At 35.4% G+C, this 24,979-nt stretch overlaps 1 protein-coding gene across 2 annotated transcripts in view; it reads left to right on the top strand.

Moving 5' to 3' along the window:
* The window catches only part of LOC128649298 (annexin A1), a 66,513-nt gene extending 42,102 nt beyond the window's left edge, over window positions 1–24,411 (top strand). For both annotated transcript variants that reach the window (XM_053702497.1, XM_053702498.1), the window contains exons 9-13: window positions 7,066–7,159; window positions 17,155–17,250; window positions 18,281–18,339; window positions 21,865–21,987; window positions 24,204–24,411. In XM_053702497.1, the coding sequence (XP_053558472.1) occupies window positions 7,066–7,159; window positions 17,155–17,250; window positions 18,281–18,339; window positions 21,865–21,987; window positions 24,204–24,260 (429 nt within the window). In that variant the 3' untranslated portion in view covers window positions 24,261–24,411. The remainder of the gene's footprint in view (window positions 1–7,065; window positions 7,160–17,154; window positions 17,251–18,280; window positions 18,340–21,864; window positions 21,988–24,203) is intronic.
* Window positions 24,412–24,979: the final 568 nt, after the last annotated feature.

Here is a 24,979-nt window from a genome sequence, read left to right as displayed (position 1 = left end):
TATACCGCCGCCACCTATAATAAAGTTATTAACCCCTATCCTGCGGATCCTGGACCTCGCCGCAACTAAATAAATAGTTTAACCCCTAAACCGCCGCTCCCGGACCCCGCAGCAACCTATATTAAACTTATTAACCCCTAATCTGCCCCCCTACACCGTTGCCACCTATAATAAATTTATTAACCCCTATCCTGCCCCCCCTACACCGCCGCCACTGTAATAAAATTATTGACCCCTAAACCTAAGTCTAACCCTAACACCCCCTAACTTAAATATCAATTAAATAAATCTAAATAATATTTCTCTTATTAACTAAATTAATCCTATTTAAAACTAAATACGTACCTTTAAAATAAACCCTAATATAGCTACAATATAAATAATAATTATATTGTAGCTATCTTAGGATTTATTTTTATTTTACAGGCAACTTTCAATTTATTTTAACTAGTTACAATAGCTATTAAATAGTTAATAACTATTTAATAGCTACCTAGTTAAAATAAAGATAAATTTACCTGTAAAATAAAAACTAACCTAAGTTACAATTACACCTAACACTACACTATACTTTAATAAATTAATCCTATTTAAAACTAAATACTTACCTGTAAAATAAACCCTAAGATAGCTACAATGTAATTAATAATTACATTGTAGCTATTTTAGGATTTATATTTATTTTACAGGTAACTTTGTATTTATTTTAGCTAGTTAGAATAGTTATAAAATAGTTATTAACTATTTAATAACTACCTAGCTAAAAGAAATACAAAATTACCTGTAAAATAAATCCTAACCTAAGTTACAATTAAACCTAACACTACACTATCATTAAATTAATTAAATAAATTACCTACAAATAACTACAATTAAATACAATTAAATAAACTAACTAAAGTACAAAAAAATAAAAAAAGCTAAGTTACCAAAAATAAATAAAATAAGTTACAAACATTTCCAAAATATTACAACAATTTTAAGCTACTTACACCTAATCTAAGCCCCATAATAAAATAACAAATCCCCCCAAAATAAAAAAATGCCCTACCCTATTCTACATTAAAAAGTTACCAGCTCTTTTACCTTACCAGCCCTTAAAAGGGCCTTTTGCGGGGCATGCCCCAAAGAATTCTGCTCTTTTGCCTGTAAAAAAAAAATACAACCCCCCCAACATTAAAACCCACCACCCACATACCCCTAATCTAACCCAAACCCCCTTAAATAAACCTAACACTACACCCATGAAGATCATCCTACCTTGAGCCTTCATCAGCCAGCCGACCACCGATGGAACCGAAGAGGAGATCCGGAGCGGCAGAAGTCATCATCCAAGGGGCGCTGAAGAAGTCTTCCATCCGATTGAAGTCTTCATCCAAGCAGCGTCTTCAATCTTCATCCATCCGGAGCGGAGCCATCTTCAGACGAGCCGAAGCGGAGCCATCCTCTTCTTCCCGATGACTAACGACGAATGAAAGTTCCTTTAAGGGACGTCATCCAAGATGGCGTCCCTTCAATTCCGATTGGCTGATAGGATTCTATCAGCCAATCGGAATTAAAGGGACATGCCACCAACATTTTTTCTTTTATGATTTAGAAAGAGAATGCAATTTTAAACATCTTTCTAATTTACTTATATTATCTAATTTGTTTTATTCTCTTGATATTCTTTGATGAAAAGCATATCTAGATATGCTCACTAGCTGCTGATTGGTTGCTGCACATAGAAGCCTCGTTTGATTTGCTCACCATGTGCATTGCTTTTTCTTCAACTAAGGATATTTAAAAAATGAAGCAAAATAAATAATGGAAGTAAATTGTAATGTTGTTTAAATTTCTATTCTCTATCTGAATCATGAAAGAAAGATTTTGGGTTTAGTGGCCCTTTAAGGTAGGAAAATCTGATTGGCTGATTGAATCAGCCAATCAGATTGAAGTTCAATCCAATTGACTGATCCAATCAGCCAATCAGATTGAGCTTGCCTTCTATTGGCTGCTCCGATCAGCCAATAGAATGCAAGCTCAATCTGATTGGTGGTTTAGGGGTTAACATAATTATTATAGTGGCGGTGGGCTCCGGGAGCAGCGGTTTAGGGGTTAATCAGTTTATTAGAGTGGCGGTGGGCTCCGGGAGCGGCAGTTTAGGGTGTAATACATTTATTTAGTTACGGCGGTGTAGGGGGGGACAGATTAGGGGTGTTTAGACTCGGGGTACATGTTAGGTGTAGACAGCTCCCATAGGAATCAATGGGATGTCTGGCAGCAGCGAACATGAACTTTCGCTATGGTCAGACTCCCATTGATTCCTATGGGATCCGCCGCCTCCAGGGCGGCGGTTTGAAAACCAGGTACGCTGGGCCGGAAAAGTGCCGAGCATACCTGCTAGTTTTTTGATAACTAGCAAAAGTAGTCAGATAGTGCCGAACTTGTGTGCGGAACATCTGGAGTGACATAAGAATCGATCTGTGTCGGACTGAGTCCGGCAGATCGAAGCTTACGTCACAAAATTCTACTTTTGCCGGTGTAAAGGGCTTGATAACTACAGCGAATCAGCCTCGCCACAAATACGCTGCGGAATTCCAGCGTATTTGAGGTTGACGGCTTGATAACTAGGGGCCTATGTGTCATGCAAACATAGTATGACAGCAAACTAAAAGAGAACCCATACACTCCTAAAAGAAGTAGTATCCTTAAAATCAGGCAAAATTAAATACACCTCAATATTCAATATTCCATTCATACAGCACCCTTCCTCACACATTCTAACAAAACACTACAAATAATTAAAATCCTATAACAACCTTTAGCTATGGTTTCATAAATTCTACCCTGCACAATACTATGAAATCATGCTAATAATGCAATCACTTTAGAAGATCAATAAACTCTAGTTGCACATTTACAAATAAAATCCCTAACCATAAATTGACAAAGAGAACACACAATACTATATTCTGGGAAAGGTCAGAAAATAATGGCATTGCTGCTGCTCTATGGTTTCTGCTTGTATGCACAGTGAAAACCCACTGTTAAAAAAATCATGTTTGTCACAAATAATTTGGGAAAAGCTTTAGAATCCAGTCTATTGGCAGCAGTAACCAGCCACATAGCAACATAGCCGGTACATGCTATGCTATACTTTAATATAATCAGTATTTTTATAAATACACAATTATTTTAGTTTGTTTATTTTTTTATACAATTTGATATTCAACATTGTTGCAGCTCTCTGACTAAATATAACAATTGTATACAACAAAATGAAAATAATAATATTTCACTCTCCGTGGGGTACAGGATAGTAAAGCAATACAATTAAAATTTTTCATTGTTCTGTCTAAGTATTGAGCTTTGGTTTTCCAGACAAATATTAGGTAAGGACAATGAGATATGCTATGACCTGAAACTCAAAACCCATTGTAATAGGATTTGGATTAAGAGCACATTAGAAGATACTTCATATATACAAATAAACCTGCAAATGCAATTTCTCCTACATTTTATAGTCTACAGCTGGTGTAACAAATCATTGAAAATACATCAACATAAAAACAATTTTACAGTGTACTGTCCCTTTAAGGGCTGACCCTTTATTATATGTATATTGCATATATAACCTAGCCATGATTAGGAAACTTGTATTATTTACTATTACAATTCTTCTTCTTTACTGTATCATAACCTGCATATATTAAAATGAGAGCCATCACAGCATAAATAATATTAAACAGTAATATGTTACCAGATTATATTAAAACTCTACTGAATTACTCTACTTGCAAAAGAAACAGACCCAAATACTTTAGATACATTTAATAACAAAGAGCGTATAATCTTTTCTTTTCTCTTTTTTTCACAAACTCCTTGCATAAATATTGGACATACTTAAATCAACCTACTAATCACTTGCCAGAAAAAAAACTCTCTTTTGTATTTACCAGACTTAAAATCACACCCATCATCACACTTACAAAGTCCTTAGTTAGTTCACTTGCAAAAACAATATATTTATATGACTTGGACACCTAGACACATAAAATCTCTCATCAATTCTATAACTGGCACACAGAATTAAGCATTGTACACATTTGTATTATTACATGACTTTAAAATCACGTTACAGCAATAACACTTCAAGCAAATCATTACAGAGTCAGATTTCTTAGCTAAGAAACACTGACACACACACAGCTCTAGCCTGAATAATTAACAGTCAGAAAACACAGATAAAAACAAACTTATATCAACTTGCATACCGTAAATTCACTCCCAACATTCAGCAATTTTAACATACATCAAACTTTTAAAGACACAGAAAACAAATTTTATTAACATTCTATCTCTTTAAGGAAAACACACATTTCAAACATATCAGGGACATTAGAAATACGACAAGATGAACTCTCCAGCAAATTTTAAATGTATCTAAAATTGTCTGAACTTGCTAAGAATGGCCATTTCCCAGAAAATTGAGACGTAAACAAATTATTTTTAGACAGGATAACAAATCCTGTCTAAAACATCAGACAAACACTTCTTACAGATAAAATACACAGAATCTCTGTTTCATTAATGCAAAGGCCATAAAACAAAAAGAAAGGATTTCCACATACCAAGATACACCCTGTCATGTCACAATACAACATTATGTACAGGGAGTCAGGAACTTTTCTCCATGAGCACAGTATGCAACAAATAGCTACAGCACTTATCACTAATCCCTTTGAACAGACCCCACATTCACAACACAATAAGATTAGCAATGAAATAAGCAATTAAGCAACAAGCATCAAGTGACTATTCAACTCCAATAATAGTTAAACTAAACTATACTATATGCTTATATAAGGGACTTTTAACCCTTTAAAACACTTAACGTGAAAGACTTGTTATTGCAAGACTCTAACTTGCGAACAAATTAGGGAGACTTTAACTCACACTATAATTTTCCATAACTTGCACAAGGACTCAAACTTGCGCAACCTTACGCTTAATGGCAGGACTCAAACCTATCCAGGGGAGTTTAACAGCTTATAAAGGGACCTTAACCCTTTATATAGTATTAACGCCATCCAGACTTTGGGTTCAGATTTATAGAGGAAAAAGCTGAATAAAAACACTTATCTACTTACCCCTGTGTGAATCCAACGCTCTGATACTAGAATTGTTAGGCGTTATCTTATAACCGGGGTATCACTTGACACCTAGCAGTATTCTACACCTTCACCTGGAACTGAATGGGTTACTTGGAGAGATCTCAGGAAACAGCATTTAGACAGACAGCAAGTAAAGTCTAATCACTGTTCAGTTTATTATAAGGCATCACAGACTTTTATAGACAATGGTTACAGTATATGGGGTTAAACAATGACTTAATTATAATCACACCATTTCACACAGTATGCTTAGAACAAAGAACATAATTAAAAATAAGGAATTAAAAGGAGTTGTACTGAGAAACAAACAGTTTTAGATAACGGTGTATCCAGGCGCATTGCCAGGACATAGCAAGGCCATCAGACACTTTATTGAGATAAAGTGTTCAGCTTAAAACATCAGCATATTTTTTTCTCACAGCATAATACCTACCTTATAATGAACTATAATAAACTCATCTTAAAATGGTATGCTTACACAAAATAGATTACTAGAGACAAAATGGCGTCATTATGGTTATATATTCTTACAACAGCCCAAACAAGAGAGGAAATGACAATACCAATTAGGATTATAAATCTTTTATTATAAAATATATGTACACAAAAAAAATATATGGTTTTACTTGCAAACTAATATATATTTAATTGCAACATTCTTATAGTCTGAAACTTACCATCACTTTAAGTTTGAAGATATGACTCTGAAAAGAGACTCAGTTGTACTTTTTATTTCTTCTAGAGAAAATATTTGAAAGTCACAAGACACGGGAATACTATTCTTATTGGCCATTGTCTTTCAATGAACTAGGCTGACAAGAGGATAATTGTTTAATACAGACAAAGTGCTGTAGTATAAAGATTATTTTTCTTTTTAATTAAAGTACATGTGATGTTTATTTTTCTTTCAGGGTTATTATAGTATATTTCTTATTTAACCCTTTAAGGACACAGCTTTCAGTTTGCACAATTGTTTATGATGGAAAAATTCCGTCATATGTCCTTAAGAGGTTAATATATGTTTTATCTACATAATATTAGCCAACAAGTAATTTCTTATTTTTAAATGTTGTTATTAAAATGGTTCTATTCCCTGCATCAAAACTAGCCTAAACCATTTTTTAAAGTGCATTTGTTAATTTACAAAATGAGTCTTAAAGGGACATGAAATCAAACATTTTTCTTACCAAACATACTATTTTAAGCAACTTTGCAATTTGCTTTTATTATCAAATTTGCTACACTCTCTTAGTATTCTTTGTTGAAGGAGCTCCTGAGTCTACTTAGGTGTGCTTTTCAACAAATGATGCCAATAAAACAAAGCAAATTAGATATTAGAAATACACTAGAAAGTTGTTTAAAATGACATGCTGCATTTGAGTCATGGAAGTTTTATTTTTGACTTTAATGTCCATTTAACTTGACTGTATAGCCTTATTTTATCTATTTATGTTGATTTTACTCAAATCTATTGCCAAGTTAAAGTTATATGACTGCATAAAGTTAATTTTATCAATCTAAGAACAGGAATTTTGCATTGTATTTTGCAGCAGAGAGTTGCTTAAAGTGACATTAAACTCCAAATTTTTATTCCATGATTCAGATAGAACATACAATTTTAAATGAATTTCCAATTTACTTCTATTATCTATTTTGCTTCATTTTTAAGGTATCCTTTGTTAAAAAATAACAATGCATATACGTAGGTGAGCCAATGAATGGATTCATCTATGTGCAGCCACCAATCAGCAGCTACGGAGCCTATTTAGATATGCTTTTCATTATAGGATATCAAGAGAATGAAGCAAATTAGATAATAGAAGTAAATTGAAAAGTTGTTTAAAATTACATGCTCTTTCTAAATCATGACTCTTTAATGCAAACATTAACCTTTTTTCATGTTTATTAGGCCTTGTATGAAGCTGGTGAAAAGAAGAAAGGAACAGATGCAGCTGTTTTCATCGATATTCTCACTACTAGGAGCGTCCCGCACCTTCAAAAAGGTTTGTGAATCTGCATGAAGAGACTATATTGTAGCTATGTAGAAATACACACATATAATTAAAATATAACTCACAATACTTTATAAAAGCTTAAAGTGATTTATGCACAAAAATCCCCATAGAATTTAATGGTGAATGTTTTAAAATGAATCTTTAGATAAACTATTCTAAAGGATTGTAATTCACCCTTAATTAGAAAAAAAAAAAAAAAACTTCAAATAAAATAAATGCCATTAGGATCTCTGTAAACCTATTAAAATCTATAATATATATTGAATAAAAATGTTTTGCATAGTTCTATATTATGGATACAGGCCTACATTCCACTTTTTCATTCTTTAGAAAAGATTCATGAAGTTGACTTTTTATTATTTATTTTTTAACAAGATATTTTGTTTAAATGTAATTTCATCTGTAGTTTATTATATTTTTATTCTTCTTTCCTATATATATCCTTGGATTTTATTGTCTTTACATGAAATAATTGAGGCATCACGTGCAAATACATTTTGAACTGATGGATTTTTTTAAGAATTGCTCCTCAGCCTTTACTCATTTTGATCAGCCATTAAAGTGGCCGTCATTGATTGAGCATTTTAATTTATTGCTGAATTAGCTAGAACATGGCTAATCTATCACTGTTTAAATAACGTCTTTTTACTCATGTTAAAAAAAAAATTGACTTTTAATTGAATTTGGACTATTGAATACCTGTAGCAACATAATTCAAAGTTGAACATTTTATTCAACTTTTTTATTTAAAAAGTTAAAGAAAAAAAAATGGAACTGAAACAATATGAAGGATCACAAAATATTTGTGTACAAAAAAAATCTTTTCACAGACCACTTTGCTTGAGACAAAATCAGGTTATAATACTGCATCTTTGCAGTTTGTTTAATCCATGAACATTTGCAAATCAAGAAACCTTTATTTTTGACAAAGCCACTAAATTTAATGTCTCTAATTTTATGTTAAATTATAAAACAAGATATTTCAGGAGACTATTTATTTGGCAATGTGCAATCCACAAATGACTGTTATAATTAGTTGAAATGATTTTTATTGTAAAAATAAAATAAACAAAGAATAATAGATACATCACATATTGCATAATTTGTCCTATTTGTAATTCTCCAACTCTTCCCTCTATTTCTCTGGTGAGGGTCCATTAGGTAAAAGTTCATAGTAGGTTGCCACAGATTGGTTTGCTGAACCAGAAAAACTGTGGAATGTCCAAACGCTTTTGTCTGAGCATGGAGAGATTTATCAAACAGTGTGATTAATCATACAATCGGTAAGAACTACAGAGACCAAAGGGTGAGGCACATCACCAATTTCTGTGGACATTGAAAATATACATGGCAACCCTTCAGTCCCCGCTCCACTCAATTGCATTCTATTAAAACATTTCCCAATATCTATTACCCTCTTATTGCATAACAATAAACTATAAATCAACATCCCCCCCACTCGATAAAGTGTTAAACATCTACTTGCCTGTTTCAGCCTTGCTTCAGACGCCGATCTGGGAAGAGAGAGCCCCGTCTGCAGTCGGCCTGCATAAATCCCTACCCTCCACTGTCGCCTTTTGATTCTCTAAACGTATCCAGTCCTGTCTTGAACTCAAAGTTGTGTCCTAGTCAAATTCCCCAGATGTGCTTAATCAGTGTCCCCCTAATATCCAGTAATTCCACACTTTTAAGAATTGGTCATGATTGGCTTGTATCAGTGATGCTGATTCAGAGAGTGAGTATGTTATCTTGATTTTCTCCAGTACCTCCCCCCAGGAGGGCACCCCCACCTTCCAGTATCGGGCCACACAAATCCTAGTGGCAGTGCATAAAGTGTGTATGAATGTGTTTGTGGCTGAGTTAAAAGGTGTGATATGTTCATTCAGCAAAGCTTGAGTTATTGTTAGGGTGATGTTTTCGGAGAGCACCTCGCTCAATAGTTGGGATAGTTTAGACCAAATTTGCTGAACGTGTGGGCAATCCCACCACATATGACTATACGTCCCTATCTCGTTGCAGCCTCTATAGCAATTTTTGCTACCATTTTGAGTGTAATGTGATGTGATTATCGGGGTAAGGTACCATCGAAAGGTAGTTTTAATACAGTTTTCTAAGTCCGCACTGATCATACCTTTGCCTGATTTATAAAAAATCTCTGTCCAGTCCTCTTTGGAATGTGTAGCATTAGTATCTCTGTCCCATTTTTCCATTAGTGGGGATTTGTCAGTGTGTTTAGCTTCTTGCAGTGAGATGTATATAATGGAGATTAGTTTTTTAAGTCGGGATCCAGAGCCACTTAGCTTTTCTAGTGTCGTCAACGTCTGTCTAGATTGTTGAGGTAGATATTTATTAATAGCTGATGCTATTTGTAGGTAATAGTTTGTCTTGTAACTGATGGTGTGTGGCTATTTTACCCTTGTGTAGAAAGTCTGCTACCCTATAGAGTCCTTTGTTCACCCATTTATTGATCAGCTTATGAGAGTCTCTATCTAATAGAGTTCGCAGAGGTCTCAACAGTGAGTCTTGTGGGAATAATTTTAGGGCAGTGGTCACTGATTGCCACATGGACATCATCTCACCTGTAAGTTTCGAAACCCCATCCAACCCAAGTCTGTCCCCTGGACGCCCCCAAAGTATATCGTCTGAGTGGTTATATTCTGCTATCTTGGACTCTACTTTCACCCATACCAAATCTGTTTGTGGATTGCCCAGCAGTGTTGTTTGTGCTAATCTCGCCGCTTGATAGTAATTAAGCAAGTTGGGTACCCCAACCCCTCCTAGTTGTCTATGTTGCTGTAGTATTTGTGATGGTATCCTAGCTTTTTTGTTCCCTCTTATAAATTTAATCAAGTCTACTTGGAGTTTATTGAGTTCTGGTATGGGAATCTTAATCGGCAGGGCCCTGAATAAATATAGTAACCTCGGGAGAACGTTCATTTTAACAGTAGATAGACGTCCGTACCAAGAGAAACCCCCTGTTCTCCACTTGTTGATCTCTTTTCTAATAGATTTATATAGTGGGACATAGTTTAGTTTGTAGAGGTCTGGAATAGCGTTAGACAACCGGATTCCTAGATATTTTATTGCTTCCTTGGCCCATTCGAACGAAAAATTAATTTCAAGGAGCTTTCTAGTGTGGGAAGGGAGAGCGATAGGAATCGCTTCACATTTCTCTTGGTTGATCTTATACCCTGATATGTCAGCATAGTCCTTTAGGACTCGATATAGGTGGGGTAAAGACGTCATTGGATTGGATAGGGTGAGAAGGATATCATCTGCGAATAAAGATAATTTGAATTCCTCTCTACCTATCAGAACTCCGTGTATCTCTGGAGTTAATCTAATCATCGCTGCCAATGGCTCAATACAGATAGCAAATAAAAGCGGCGACAAGGGACACCCTTGTCTTGTACCATTACGAATATCAATTCCCCTAGACTGATAACCTGCCGCTCGGATGTAAGCTGTGGGATATGAGTATATACTCCTAATAGCCTGAACAAATGAGCCATTAAACCCTAACCTGTGTAGCACTTCAAACATAAAATCCCAATCTATTCTGTCGAACGCCTTCTCCGCGTCCAATGACAGGACCAGAGAAGGCGTTCGTGTCCTAGTTAGGTAGTCGACCAGGGAGATCGTACGTCTGATATTGTCGGGGGCCTCTCTACCTGAAATAAATCCTACCTGGTCCGGATGGATCAAAGTTGGTAAATGTAGTTTAAGCCTGTTTGCTAAAATTTTAGTAAAGATCTTGATATCCTGATTGATTAGTGATATAGGTCTATAGCTCTGACATAATTTGGGATTCCTCCCCGGCTTAGGGATCACTACTATTTTTGCTTGCAGAATTTCTTTTGGGATTGTCTTACCTTGTAGAATATCATTACAAAAAGCTACAACGTGCGGGATTAAAGTAGATTTAAAAAGTTTATAATATTCCCCTGGGAAACCATCCGGACCTGCTGCCTTTCCAGGCTTAAGTTCTTTAATGGCTAATAGGACCTCCCTGGTCGACACCTCTGCATTTAATTCGTCTCGGGTGGCTTCGTCTATTGGACTTAAATTAGCGTCATCTAAAAATTTGTGTAGTAACAGTTTGGTTTGGTTAGTTTTACTTGTTTTTTCTCCGTCATAAAGACCTGCGTAATATTGTGCAAAAGTATCCGCTATTACTTGTGGATTAGAGGTATAAGTTCCGTCTTGTGTCTGTAAAACTGGTATGGAAAATGATTTTGTCTGTTCCCTGAGTTTGTGGGCTAAGTACTTATCAGGTTTATTGGAATAAATAAAGTACTGTGATTTCAATCTATGAGCTGCTCTGAGAGATGCCCTGTTCATAATCTCTGATAATTCTAGTCTTTTGGCTTGTAGTTCTTGGAATACTGTGGCTGATAGGTTCTGTTGGTGAGTTTTAGTAAGGGTATCTATTTGAGTTTGTAGTAAATCTATTTGCTTTCTATTAATCTTGTTTAGGGCCGCTTTTTCTTTGATTAGCAATCCTCTAATGAAGGGTTTGTGTGCCGCCCATGTGTTGATAGGGTTAGATGTGGTTCCCTCGTTCATTGTCCAATATTCTGACATGTTCTGTAAAATAGATTCGTGTGTGCCTGGTTTTTGCAATATCATAGGGTCATAGTTCCATGAACGTGCCGCACTAACATGATAGGTGTCTTTAATGTGAATTTGGACTATGGAGTGATCTGACCAAGCACAGGCGTGTATGGTGGAGGATGTCAAGTCTGGTATCAAGATTTGGCTTACATAAACATAGTCTAATTTGGAGTATTTTTTATGTGCGTGAGAATAGTAGGTATAGTCAGATGTTTTACCATATAAGGTATCCCATGAATCTATAATATTGTGGGATAAAAAAATCTCCTTTATTTTCTTAATCATAGAATTATGTCTTAGTTGTTTGTGTGTCAATTTAGTCTGTTCTGTATTTTGGTATGGGTACATTGATATATTAAAATCGCCTCCTAGGAGTATCCTGGCTTGTGACCATTGGGTCAGTAGATGAGATATGTGTGCAAAAAAAGATATCTGTGTCTCGTTAGGTGCATATATGTTGCATAGAATAATTTGCTTGTCTCGTTGTCTTCCTCTTACTATCAGATACCTCCCTTCTGGGTCCCTAATTGTCTCCTCCACCATAAATCCCATGGATTGATGTATCAATATCGACACCCCTCTCTTTTTTTTGTCTGATGTTGAATGGTAGTGTTGTGTGAAGTGTCTTGACCAATATTTTGGAACCACCTCTTTGGTGAAGTGTGTTTCCTGCAAGAAAATGAGCTTAGCGTTTAATCTCAGGTATTGCGACAGTGCTGTCTGTCTTTTAAGGTCTGTGTTAAGGCCTCTAACATTATGTGAAATTAAGCGAATATCACTAGTCATTACTTACAATTTGGTGTTTGGGGCTCTCCCCCCCGGATCCGCCTCTTCCACATTCACAAACATTATCCCTGGATAACTCAAAAAGGGTATGTCCCCCTCCAGGGGTTTCGCCCAAGCGGGGCAAGCAATGTAGGAAAACAAAGACAACATCATTATTAGGCAAGTTACATATAGTATGCAGCATATCAACTGTGGAATATCGAGTGGCAACATTAAAAACAATAAATAACAAATGACTCCTACATTGGGTAACTATATGTAGAAGATAAACATAGAAAATTAACAAAACTATGATCTCCCCCCCCCTCCCCCCTATTACTTCAAACATTTTCTGAATATTTTGTACTCCCACTGCCAACGTGGTAGATTTGGGCACGATCAATAGTCAGAGTTATTTTGAACATATTACTCACAGTTCCCACCCCCGTCAGCCTTTGTCTAGGGGTGTGATACTAAACCTTGATTACTTATGTCTCCACAAGGTGTTTGATGGGACATACTGCTTCAGTCCAGTCCCTGGAATCTCCGAACTTGTATTGGATAAAGATGTCATGTTTTGGTTTTCTTCTTCGTGACTTTTGTCCATTTTGGTTTTTGTAGGTGGTTGTGTCTAGATGTCTGCTGCTCGGTATCCTCATCATGGTTGCTTTGCGGTAGATCTGGGATCTCCAAGTGTAGTTTGCTACAAATTGCTGGAATCTCATCCGGTTCTCTAAGACTTAGAGGTCTGCCATTATGTATGATGTATAGATTAAAGGGGAATCCCCATCTATATCTGATTTGGTGTTTCCTCAGGATAGTGGTGAGAGGTTTCAGACCGCTTCTTCTCTGCAGCGTCTTGAGACAGAGGTCCTGGTAGAACTGGATCACCGAGCCTTGGAATTTGAATGTGGGATATTTCCGTGCTGCTGTCAGGATCTCCTCTTTTTCTGGGAATCTAAAAAACTTGACCACGACGTCTCTAGGTGGGGCTCCCTCTTTTGGTTTGGCACGAAGTGCTCTGTGTGCTCTTTCCATTTGGAATTTCTCGTCGCCCCCTTCTCCCGTTATGGCTTGGAAGAGCTGATGTAGATAGATATGTAATTCTTCTGCTGTAACAGATTCAGGTATTCCTTTCAGCCTTAGGTTACATCTTCGGCTTCTATTTTCAAGATCTTCTAGTTTGTCTTGCATTTCCATAACCTCTTGTTGTTGTGCAGTAAGTTGCTGCTTGAAGTTAGAGAGATCTTCTGTTACTGAAGTGTCAGCGTCTTCTAGGATCGCCACTCTAGAGCCTAGGTCTATAACATCTTGCTTAATTTCTGCTAGACTGTTGGTTATAGTGCTTTGAAATGTGTCGATTTTTTCCCACAACTTGTCAAAGTTCTGGTTGATATCTTGCTTTGATACCAGTGTCTTGAGGTCAGCTTTTGTAGCGGGGGTAGAATCATCTACCTGGATTTGTGAGTCTGTATCAGAATCCACCTCTCCATCTGCTTCGCTGTTGATTGCCTCTATAGCCTTCTCTTTTACTGGTTTAAAAAACATAGTTGCTGTTGGAGTTTTAAGTCCTTGAGAGGATTTAGTGTGCTTTCTAGCTGTCATATTGGCTAATATATGTCACCCGGTGCGGTGGTAAGTTATTAGTTGACAGATGAGTGTCAGCGTTTATAGTCTCTTTTTTTGTGAATTAAGTGATTTAAACCTGTAAATCTTAAGCAAGGTGTATGCCTTTTGTATCCTTAGTTTCCTTGGATAGATTAATCGCTATGTAGGAATTTGTTGTTAAGGCAGGCTATTCTGCAGCATACAGATTATACATAGTTATTATACTTGTCAGGATGTAGCATCGTTGTGTTTAATGGGACCTGGGATCTTGCGCCTGTTAGCATTTCACCTTATGCATCATGCTTGCAGTCATATCTTCAGCCTCAAAGCGGTTTCTTGTTAAATACATTAATCTCTTGTTTTATAAAGATAGCTTCTAAGGATATGTATATATTTGGCAAGCTGTGGAAGGGCAGCTATATCGTATCTTAATGCAGCAGGTCACCTATTAGTATTTGAGTAGATAGTCTTTTGACTTGGAGCTAACTATGTTTCTGTGGCGCAGCACCGACACATCCACCCATAGATTTGCTGCGTCTTCTGCTGTATGCCAGTAAATAGGTCGCTTAATACTCTGCCTTTGAGCGGGGACTTAGGTGTCATGTAAAGGAGTTCCTCTATTATGCCATTCCTCCATCTCCTAATTCGCTTGCATTAATACTGTTGCAGCACCCAAGTGGCTCCCCAGTTTTATGTCTCTCTTTAGCAACCTCTCCTACAAGCATGTGGTGTCTGCTGTGTGTACGCGGCACTACGCCATTTATTTATTATTGCTTGTTCTGGGGCGGTCCGCGACCGCGCTCCCAAAGTTAATAACCACCGCTCCTTTCTCTTACCCTGTCGGTCATTCCGTTTCTTCTTGGTCCGATCTCCACGTTTATGTGGCGAGTATGTTCTAGATGCCGTGTATGCGGCTTGAAGTCTTTGCTTCTGAGTAGTTGCTGACCGCGTGGGCAAGATGGCGGATCACTCCGCCTAGCTAACGCTTCATACTTTGCTCCTTGAGTTTCACAGCGTTCAATGTGCAGCTCGGTTCCCGGTCTTAAGTTTTTGGGTTCACCTTTCCTTCATTACCTCTTCCCTTAGGTTTTTAAAGCAGCAGCAAATAAATTTATGCCCTTTGCAACTGTTTGATAAGCAGTGTTTTGCGGAGCTCCAAACCTACACCTCCATCTCTATGAAGCTCCCGGCTCCGCCCCCCATGACTGTTATAATTAAAGGGACAATCTACTCCAGAATTGTTATTGTTTCAAAAGATAAATAATCCCTTTATATACCATTCCCCAGATATGCATAACCAACACAGTTATATTAATATACTTTTTACCTCTGTGATTACCTTGTATCTACACCTCTGCAGACTGCCCCCTTATCTCAGTGCTTTTGAAAGACTTGCATTTTAGCCAATCAGTGCTGACTCATTAAGAACTCTACGGGAGTGAGCACAATGTTATCTACATGGCACACATTGACTAGGGCTGTCATGCTGTGAAAAAATGTCAAAATGCACTGAGATAAGAGGCGGCGTTCAAGGGTTTAGAAATTAGCATATGAGCCTACCTAGGTTCAGCTTTTAACAAAGAATACCAAGTGAACAAATCAAATTTGATGATAAAAGTTGTTTAAAATTGCATGCCCTATCTGAATCATGAAAGTTTAATTTTGACTAGACTGTCCCTAAAAAAAAAATAAAAAATGTATCAATTAAAAAAGGGAAATAATGTAAATATCTAATCAGGTAGCTTGTTACTCATAACAAAATTGCTAACTTAAACAATAAATGTTTTAAGATTTTAAACAGATCACACAAAAGGCACCTTTGTGCCATTTGTGTAGTTGGGTGTGGCTGACATTTTTATGCATTATCTGTTTAAAAATTCTACACAAGTGGGGTTTATAGGGCTGTTTGCTGCTCTTGAACACTGAGTGATTACAGCATTAGGGAATGAAGATAAACTAGTTATTCTCACACCGATGTGCACAATGCTTTACCCCTTTTAAGGTAACATACCCTTGTTCCAACAATTCCTTTTGTTAATATTTGCAATTAAAGCTTCCAAGGTGTTCTCCCTGATACTCAAATTGCTGTTCTTCTGGCAGATATTATATTGAACATATTATATGTAATCTAGCTAATTCCTTTCTGGAGATGATGAAATTGACAAGAAATTAGTCTTATGTAATAGAATAATGAAGTGTCTATTATCACCCCAGAAGCCAAACCTATTACTGTTGAAGTCAAATTATCATATTTTTCAAATCATGTTGCCTTTAAAAGCAGTAAAAGCCATAGCAAGGAAATGATTCCTGCATACTGTGTCAACCCTCGGATTTGACAATTTTTTTTAGAAATAACATCCATACAGGTAAAATATAAACTGGGAGGTAAATGTAATGTTTCCTAGCTTAAAAGTGTAAAAGATCAAATGTACTTTGGTAAATATTTGTTATGTAATAGGTTGGGGAAAAAAAGAATCGTATCATAGGAGAGAAAACTTTATCTAGGACAAAGGGCCCCATGTACAAATGCCGTGCGGACAAGGTTCTCAACTAGGGAACTTGTCCACACAGCTTTGCATCGAACGGGCAGTGAACCATGTGCGTCTGCTGCTGGGTTGTATCATTACATACTCTCTTGAGTGTGTAATGATGCCCCCTTCTCTCAAGCGGCCAATAGCGTGAGAGTAGAACCTTTAAATCACCCTGAGCGAGCGAGTTTGGAGTGATTTCCATACGCTATCTCAGAGGTGACTGAGTGAGTAAGAAACAGCTGTCAGGTGACCTCTGCTTCTTACATTGCTGGAAGCAGGGTTGCATGTGTGAGCCGACCTTGCAAGAGCTCAAAAGCAGTTTACGATGCTTAGTACATTGAGCACAAAGTGTTAATATGGATAAACCTGAAGGCAATTTATATTCTTGTTTTAGGTGCTTTAGTGATGTCATGATATACCAACTGCATATTTGTCAATTTTATAGCTGATTGTTTTTGTTTTTAGTTTTTCAGAGGTACCAAACATATAGCAAACATGATGTGAATAAAGTACTGACTTTAGAAATGAAAGGAGACATTGAACGTTGTCTGACAGCTATTGGTACGTCTACTTGCACTTCACATTTTACAAATGTATTTATTGAATTCTTGACATTTCTGTTGCACTGAATCTCATATACTTATTGTCTACCTTACTGGGTAAGATTTTTTTAATGAATGTTTAACATTTACACATTATATTTCATCTCTTATTTTAATTATTTCAACATTGTGATATCAAGTCGCTCTAACCTTTATCCATTCCTCTTATTGCTTTTATATTTTAAAAAATGTTTATCCCCTTACTCTGATATAAATGATCATTTCTCTGTTAGTTTAACAGCTGCATAGATAGACATTAGAAATAAAAGTGGTACATAGAGATGCATGAGAAATGGAGAAAGAGGGTAAATCTACATAGAGAGAAATGCACCACTAGGTTTTTGCATTAGTAGTGCTTGTTATGTTCCCCAGAGTACATTGCTTAAAGGGACAGTATCCACAATTTTTCGTATAACTGCATGTAATAGACACTACTATAAAGATGAATATGAATAGATACTGATCTAAAAATCCAGTATAAAACCTAAAAACTTACTTAGAAGCTCCCAATGTAACACGGTTGAGTTTAGGCTGGGACACCCACTGAAAGGGGCTGGGTAAACAAGCAGTGCAGACAACCCCTCATCCCCCCCTTCCCTGCATATAACAGATAACATAAACAGGAGCCTGCAGTAGTCTGTAAACAAGCGTATACAGCTGACACTGGGGGGCTTGGTTAAGAGTCTGAAAAGTACAAACTCTACATTTTTATAAAAACACTACCAGATGGGCTAAATAAATGGATCATCTACAAAACATGTATGCAAAGAAAAATCTAGTGCACAGTGTCCCTTTAAAAGCAATTTTACACAAAATAATTATCTTAAAATGCCCATAATAAAACTTCATGATTATGAATGTGTTAAAAAGGCTCAATTTGTAATATTCAAATTATTATTTTTGTTTGCTTTCACTAATCTGGGATCAGCAGAATCGTTTTATCTTTATTGTTATTTATTTATTTATTTATTTATTGCTTTATTCCACAGTAAAGTGTGCTTCAAGCAGAGCAGCTTTCTTTGCTGAAAAGCTTTACCTGTCAATGAAGGTAAATTACAGCACTTTAAAAAACTATAAAAATGCAAATGTAATTTATTAATGAAATAATCTGTTTGAAGCTAAACTGTAAGATTGTTTTAGCCTAGGAGCATAAAACTTAATAGATAATGTAGCTTAACATGTTATCATATGGTAAAAGTGTTTATGCTGTGCTATCAGAAACTTGTATTATATACCTCAATGTGATAGTACAGTAGGAGCTACATCCTCTTTCTTATATATGTTCCTATTTATTGGCAGCCAATAACAGTTGTTAGTTCTGTAACAAATAAAATACTTCTGTCACTCTTTTTAGCCCATATATAACAATTGTGTTCACAAGAAAATGTTAAACACATTTACATAAGGATATTTGGACAATAATAAAACTATTAAATGAATGAGTCCATTTAAATTAAGTCAAATTCTGCATTATTTATACGAGTTAACCCTTTAGTGACCAGACCGATTTTAAATTTTCTTACTATTAAGGACGAGGGCTATTTTTACATTTCAGCAGTGTTTGTGTTTAGCTGTAGTTTTTCTCTTACTCATTTACTGTACCCACACATATTATATACCGTTTTTCTCGCCATTAAATGGACTTTCTAAAGATACCATTATTTTGATCATATCTTATAATTTACTATAAATGTTTTTATAAAATATGATGAAAAATGGGAAAAAAACAAAACACTTTTTCTAACTTGGACCCCCAAAATCTGTTGCACATCTACAACCACCAAAAAACACCCATGCTAAATAGTTTCTAAATTTTGTCCTGAGTTTAGAAATACCCAATGTTTACATGTTCTTTGCTTTTTTTTGCAAGTTTTAGGGCAATAAATACAAGTAGCACTTTGCTATTTCCAAACCATTTTTTTTTTCAAAATTAGTTCTAGTTACATTGTAACACTGATATCTGTCAGGAATCCCTGAATAACCCTTCACATCTATATATATATATATATATATATATATATATATATATATATATATATATATATATATATATATATATATATATATATATATATATATATTAGTGGACAACCCAAAGCATTGATCTAGGCTCATTTTGGTATATTTCATGCCACCATAAAACTGCCAAATGCGATCAAATAAAAAAAATCATTAACTTTTTCACAATTTTAGGTTTCTCACTGAAATTATTTAACTATGGCACAAATGGTGGTAAATGCTTCTCTGAGATCCCATTTGTTCAGAAATAGCAGACATATATGGCTTTGGCGTTGCTTTTTGGTCATTAGAAGGCTGCTAAATGCCACTGTGCACCATACTTGTATTATGCCCAGCAGTGAAAGGGTTAATTAGATAGCTTGTTGGGTAAATTTTAGCTTCAGTGTAGAGATCAGTCTCCCACCTGACAGATCCCACCCCCTGATCCCTCCCTGAACCCCCTCAAACAGCTATCTTCCCTCCCCACCTCATAATTGTCACCGCTCTCTTAAGTACTGGCAGAAAGTCTGACAGTAATAAAATAAAAGGCTTTTTTTAATTTATTTTTTTATATTTATTCTGTAGTGATGGATCGCCACTTAGCCCCTAACCTCCCTGATCCCCCCCATACAGCTCTCTAACCCTCCCCCCTCTACCTATTTTCCACCATCTTAGGTACTGGTAGACAGTTTGCTCAAAAACAATGGCTTTTTTATAATAAAAACAAAACCCAATTTTCTGTAGTGTAGCTGCCCCCCCTCAATACCCTCCCTACTCCCAGATCCCTTTACGGAAATGTATTTCCCTCTCCCAAAAACTTCCCATTTTACTTCTATTCTAATTTGCATAGTTCTGTTGATATCCTTTGTTGAAAAGTATACCCAGGTAGGCTCTAGATCTGGGAGCTAGCTGCTTATTGGTGGTTGCACATATATGCCTCTTTTTATTGACCAAAAGATGTGTTCAGCTAGCTCTCTGTAGTGCATTGCTGCTCCTTCAATGAAGGATACCAAGAGAATGAAGCCAAATTGTTAATAGAAATAAATTGGAAAGTTGTTTAAAAATGTAGGTTCTATTTGATTCATGAAAGAAAAATGTGGGGTTTCATGTCCCTTTAAAATTGAATTAAAACCACAACACATATCTGCAATTACGTGTTCCATTGAAAAAGAAAGTTTATAAAATAATTTACCACTGGTATATTGTTAGCACAGTTTACAAGGCTTTGCAAATTGAGAGAAGCTTAGAGATCACAACAGCTAGAAACCAATTAGGGACATATGTAAAAGCACTTTTGCACTGAGATAATAATCGCTGTGTTAGATGTTGTAGACTCTGGAAAATTTCATCATACTTAAAGGGACATGAAGCCCAAAATGTTTCTTTTATGACAGAGCATACAATTATTAAAAACATTTCTAATGTACTTCTATTAGACATGTGCGCTTCGTTCCGAATCGAAATGCGGCCGAATTCGGAGATTCGGATCGATTCGAATTTCCGAATTACCCTAGCAACAAAACTAAACTAATCCGAATGCATTTGAAACGTATAAATCCGAATTAGTTTGGATTTATTTGTTACATTCTAAATGTAATATTCAAATTGAAATGCTACATTTGAATTCGAATGTAACATTGGAATTCCAAATACTATTTCTAGTATACAACTGTGTTTAATAAATGTAATATTCAAAATTGAATGCTACAAATTTAACTTCTATTATTAAATGTATTTTGTTCTTTCATTATTCTTTGTTGAGGAGGATACCAAGATAGGTAGCGTGTACATGTCTGGAGAACTATATGGGAGCAGTTTTGGAAGAATGTTTTTGAGCATTAGATGCCAGGAGTGTTTGCACAATGTATAGCATTGTGACAGGGACAGTCAAGTCCAAAATAAACTTTCATGATTCAGATAGGGCATGTAATTTTAAACAACTTTCCAATTTACTTTTTCCACAAATTTTACTTTGTTCTCTTGGTATTCTTAGTTGAAAGCTAAACCTAGGAGGTTCATATGCTAATTTCTTAGACCTTGAAGGTTGCCTCAAATCTAAATGCATTTTGACAATTTTTTAACCACTAGAGTGTGTTAGTTCATGTGTGTCATATAGATAACATTGAGCTCATGCACGTGAATTTGCCCAGGAGTGAGCACTAATTGGCTAAAAGGCAAGTCTGTCATAAGAACTGGAATAAGGGAGCAGTCTGCAGAGGCTTAGATACAAGGGGGGCGATTTATTAAGGGCCGAATGGCCCCTAATGCCCCTGTTTCCGCGCAAGCCTTCCGGCAAACAGGAAACAGGAGTTTTTTTTGGGGGTATTTTCATATCCATTTAAGTATGATGGAGGAATTAGAGCATCTCTGGAGGAACTGAAACTAAAACAATATTAAGAGGTATTTTACAGGCCCAAATTAATGATGTATGTATGCTTCATTGTTGTTTTATTAAACATTTTCAATATAAATCCCCTTTAAGATAATAAGACTTTAAAATCAAGTTTAACATATTTTAATTAATATAAAAATGAATATAAAAATGTGTATTTGCTTGTTTATTTTGTTTCCTTAGGGTTCTGGGACTCGTGATAAAGAATTAATCAGAGTAATGGTTACCCGTTCAGAAGTTGATATGAATGAAATCAAAGTTCAGTACAAGCGTCTCTATGCAAAGTCTCTTCGTCAGGCCATTATAGTATGTATAATTATCTCTCTTCAGCGCTGTGAGAAAAAGTGCATTGTAAATTGTTTAGGAGTGATCAGCCTTTGCTCTCTAGTCAAAACATTTAAAGTCCGATTACAAATCACCTGCAAATGATGAAATGCAGAGGGTTATTTTGCACTCAGCCTTGCACAAACAATATCTCTTGCCATTGAGAATTAAAAACATATTACTATGCTTTGCAAATAAGTTAATGAAGAGGAATTAAAGCATAAAAATAAAAAAGGGTTAAACATGTTTTGTTTTTTTGTAGACAAGTGTTAAAGGGACACTAAACCCAAATTGTTTATTTAATGATTTAGATAGAGCAGGCAATTTTAAGCAACTTTCTAATTTACTCCTATTATCATTTTTCTTTGTTCTATTGCTATCTTTGTTTGAAAAGCAGGAATGTAAAGCCCATTTTTGGTTCAGAACCTAGGTTATCCTTGCTTATTGGTTTGCTAAATGTAGACACCGATAAGCAAGCGCTATCCAGGGTGCTGAACCTAAAATGGACTGGCTCCTAAGCTTTAAATTCTTGCTTTTTAAATAAAGATAGCAAGAGAATGAAGAAAAATGGGATTAAATTAGAAAGTTGCTTAAAATTGCATGCTCTATCTGAATCATGAAAAAAAAATTGGGTTTAGTATCCCTTTAAGAAATAATATAAGGGGTGGAAATGGGAAGGGGTCAAGAGTGTATTTGTGTATCTGTGTATGTATGTATTAAGTCTTTTAACATTGAATGTTTATATCAAAGAACCAATTGAAAAACGTCACTACTTGAATGGAAGCTCGGTGTTCTATCGACTTTGTGCTTGAGCATTATCTAGCATGAATTTTAGTGAAAGCCCTCATAGAAATCTATTATCTAAGGGAAATTACACACCTACGCCATCTGACACATACTGTAGCACACACTGTTATACCATATATATTACCCATGAACTTGTAATACTAGCGAAAAATGCAAGCAGTTTGGATTGCACTCTAGTAAAGCTAATGCTTCACACTGCTTGCATTTTTGTGTTTGACTTTCATTCGGGCCTTTAGTATTTATTTTTTATTTATTTTTACTGGAAAATTCTTCAATACATTATGGACACGCAAGTATCAATATTAAGTCAAGCTGCATATACCTTTATTTCTGCTAAAGTACACACATGATGCAAAATAGAGCATGATTTCAGTAAATGATCTGTGTCTAAAATGAATTATAACAAAGCAACTTGCTCGACCTTAGAGCTCCGGTTAACTGTTTCTTGAAACAAAAAAGTGTCACAAAACACATCTAAAATACATTACATTAAGTTCAGGTAAACTCATAATAACACCATCTAATAAAAATTATCTAAAAAAAAATATTGCACAAAAAGGTGTTACATTTTTGGCTCCATTGACTTCTATGGGGGAATAGGTTATCACATGCGTGATATACTACGTTCTTCTTTTTATGTATGTTGGGTTAGCGTTTTACTTTCAACTTGTATGACGAGCACTACCTGAAGTGTGCAAAAAGCTTACTTCTAGTGGAGTTAATGCTCGAGCGGGATCATTAAAGGGACATTAAACCCACATTTTTTCTTTCGTGATTCAGATGGAGAATACCATTATAAACAACTTTCTAATTTACTTCTATTATCTAATTTGCTTCATTCTCTTGATATTCTTTCCTGAAAAGCATATCTAGATAGGCTCAGTAGCTTCTGATTGGTGGCTGCACATAGATGCCTCATGTGATTGGCTCACTCATGTGTATTGCTATTTCTTTAACAAATGATATCTAAAGGAGGAAGCAAATTAGATAATAGAAGTAAATAGGAATGTAGTTTAAAATGTTATTCTCTACCTGAATCATGAAAGAATTTTTTTGGGTTTAATGTCGCTTTAAATACTGCTCCATTTGTAATCTGTCCCTAAATAGATTATATAAGCAAATTTACCTCCTCCTTGTAGTTATGGGTGATGCTGAAATCTAGCTTTCACAGCTTTGCAGTGCTGATGTGTGTTTTCACATGTGCATTAACTTTCCTTCATATACATGCAGTCAAACCTAGGTTCTAAAATGGCAGCACCTTGATTAGAGGGACAGCTACAAGACAACTGATCACAATTTTTATTTTTATGAATATACTTGAAGCATGACATGTATTTTTAAATATAATTTATTTTATTATTTATTAATCATGAAATATTTTTATTTTATAGGATGATACCAAAGGAGATTATGAAACCATTTTGCTTGCTCTGGCTGGAAAGGATTAAACCTGATTTTTTTTTCCACTTCAACATCATAAAGAGATAATTCATATATGTGCTTCAGAAGTTAACAAAAAAGCTGTCAATAAAAATACACTATACTGCAATCCTGTTTTTTTCAAAAAGTAAAGCTTTATTAAAACAAACAGATTCTTCATTCTGATGTCTTTGTCATTCTAAAGTAAGTTTGTGATGTGAGTGTATACATAAGAAAATGTAAGCTGTGTTCTATGGGACTAAAATAAAGCTGACTTTTACTAATCATAATGTGCTCTTATACTCAAATTATATGCACAGCAGTAAAACCAGATACATAACTATTACAACAAAGCTGCATAAACCATATATATCTATCTATCATCTATCTCTATCTATCTATCTATCTATCATCTATCTATCTATCATCTATCTATCTATCTATCTATCTATCTTTCTTTATCTATCTATATTATGCATGTGCTTGATATTTATATACAGTAGGTTACTATATATATTATGCATTGTTTTTTTGTGCAACCACATTAAAAGAATAATGCGCAATCTAATATTTCAAGTGATTGGTTAAATAATTTAACCAAAGAATTTAACACGACCATAACTTTTTTAGTGCACCCTTTGATTTTAATGAATAATACAGGGAACAATATTAGCATGTTAATTGATATTTTAATAAAGTGGTGAGTCAAGAGTTGCGCTCGAGCTCAATGCAAAATACCACTGTAAAA

The sequence above is a fragment of the Bombina bombina genome, chromosome 2 (assembly GCF_027579735.1).
Source record: "Bombina bombina isolate aBomBom1 chromosome 2, aBomBom1.pri, whole genome shotgun sequence".
Taxonomy (NCBI): Eukaryota; Metazoa; Chordata; class Amphibia; order Anura; family Bombinatoridae; genus Bombina; species Bombina bombina.
Note: the sequence above shows the minus strand (reverse complement) of the source record. Positions and strands in the feature narration are given on the sequence as shown.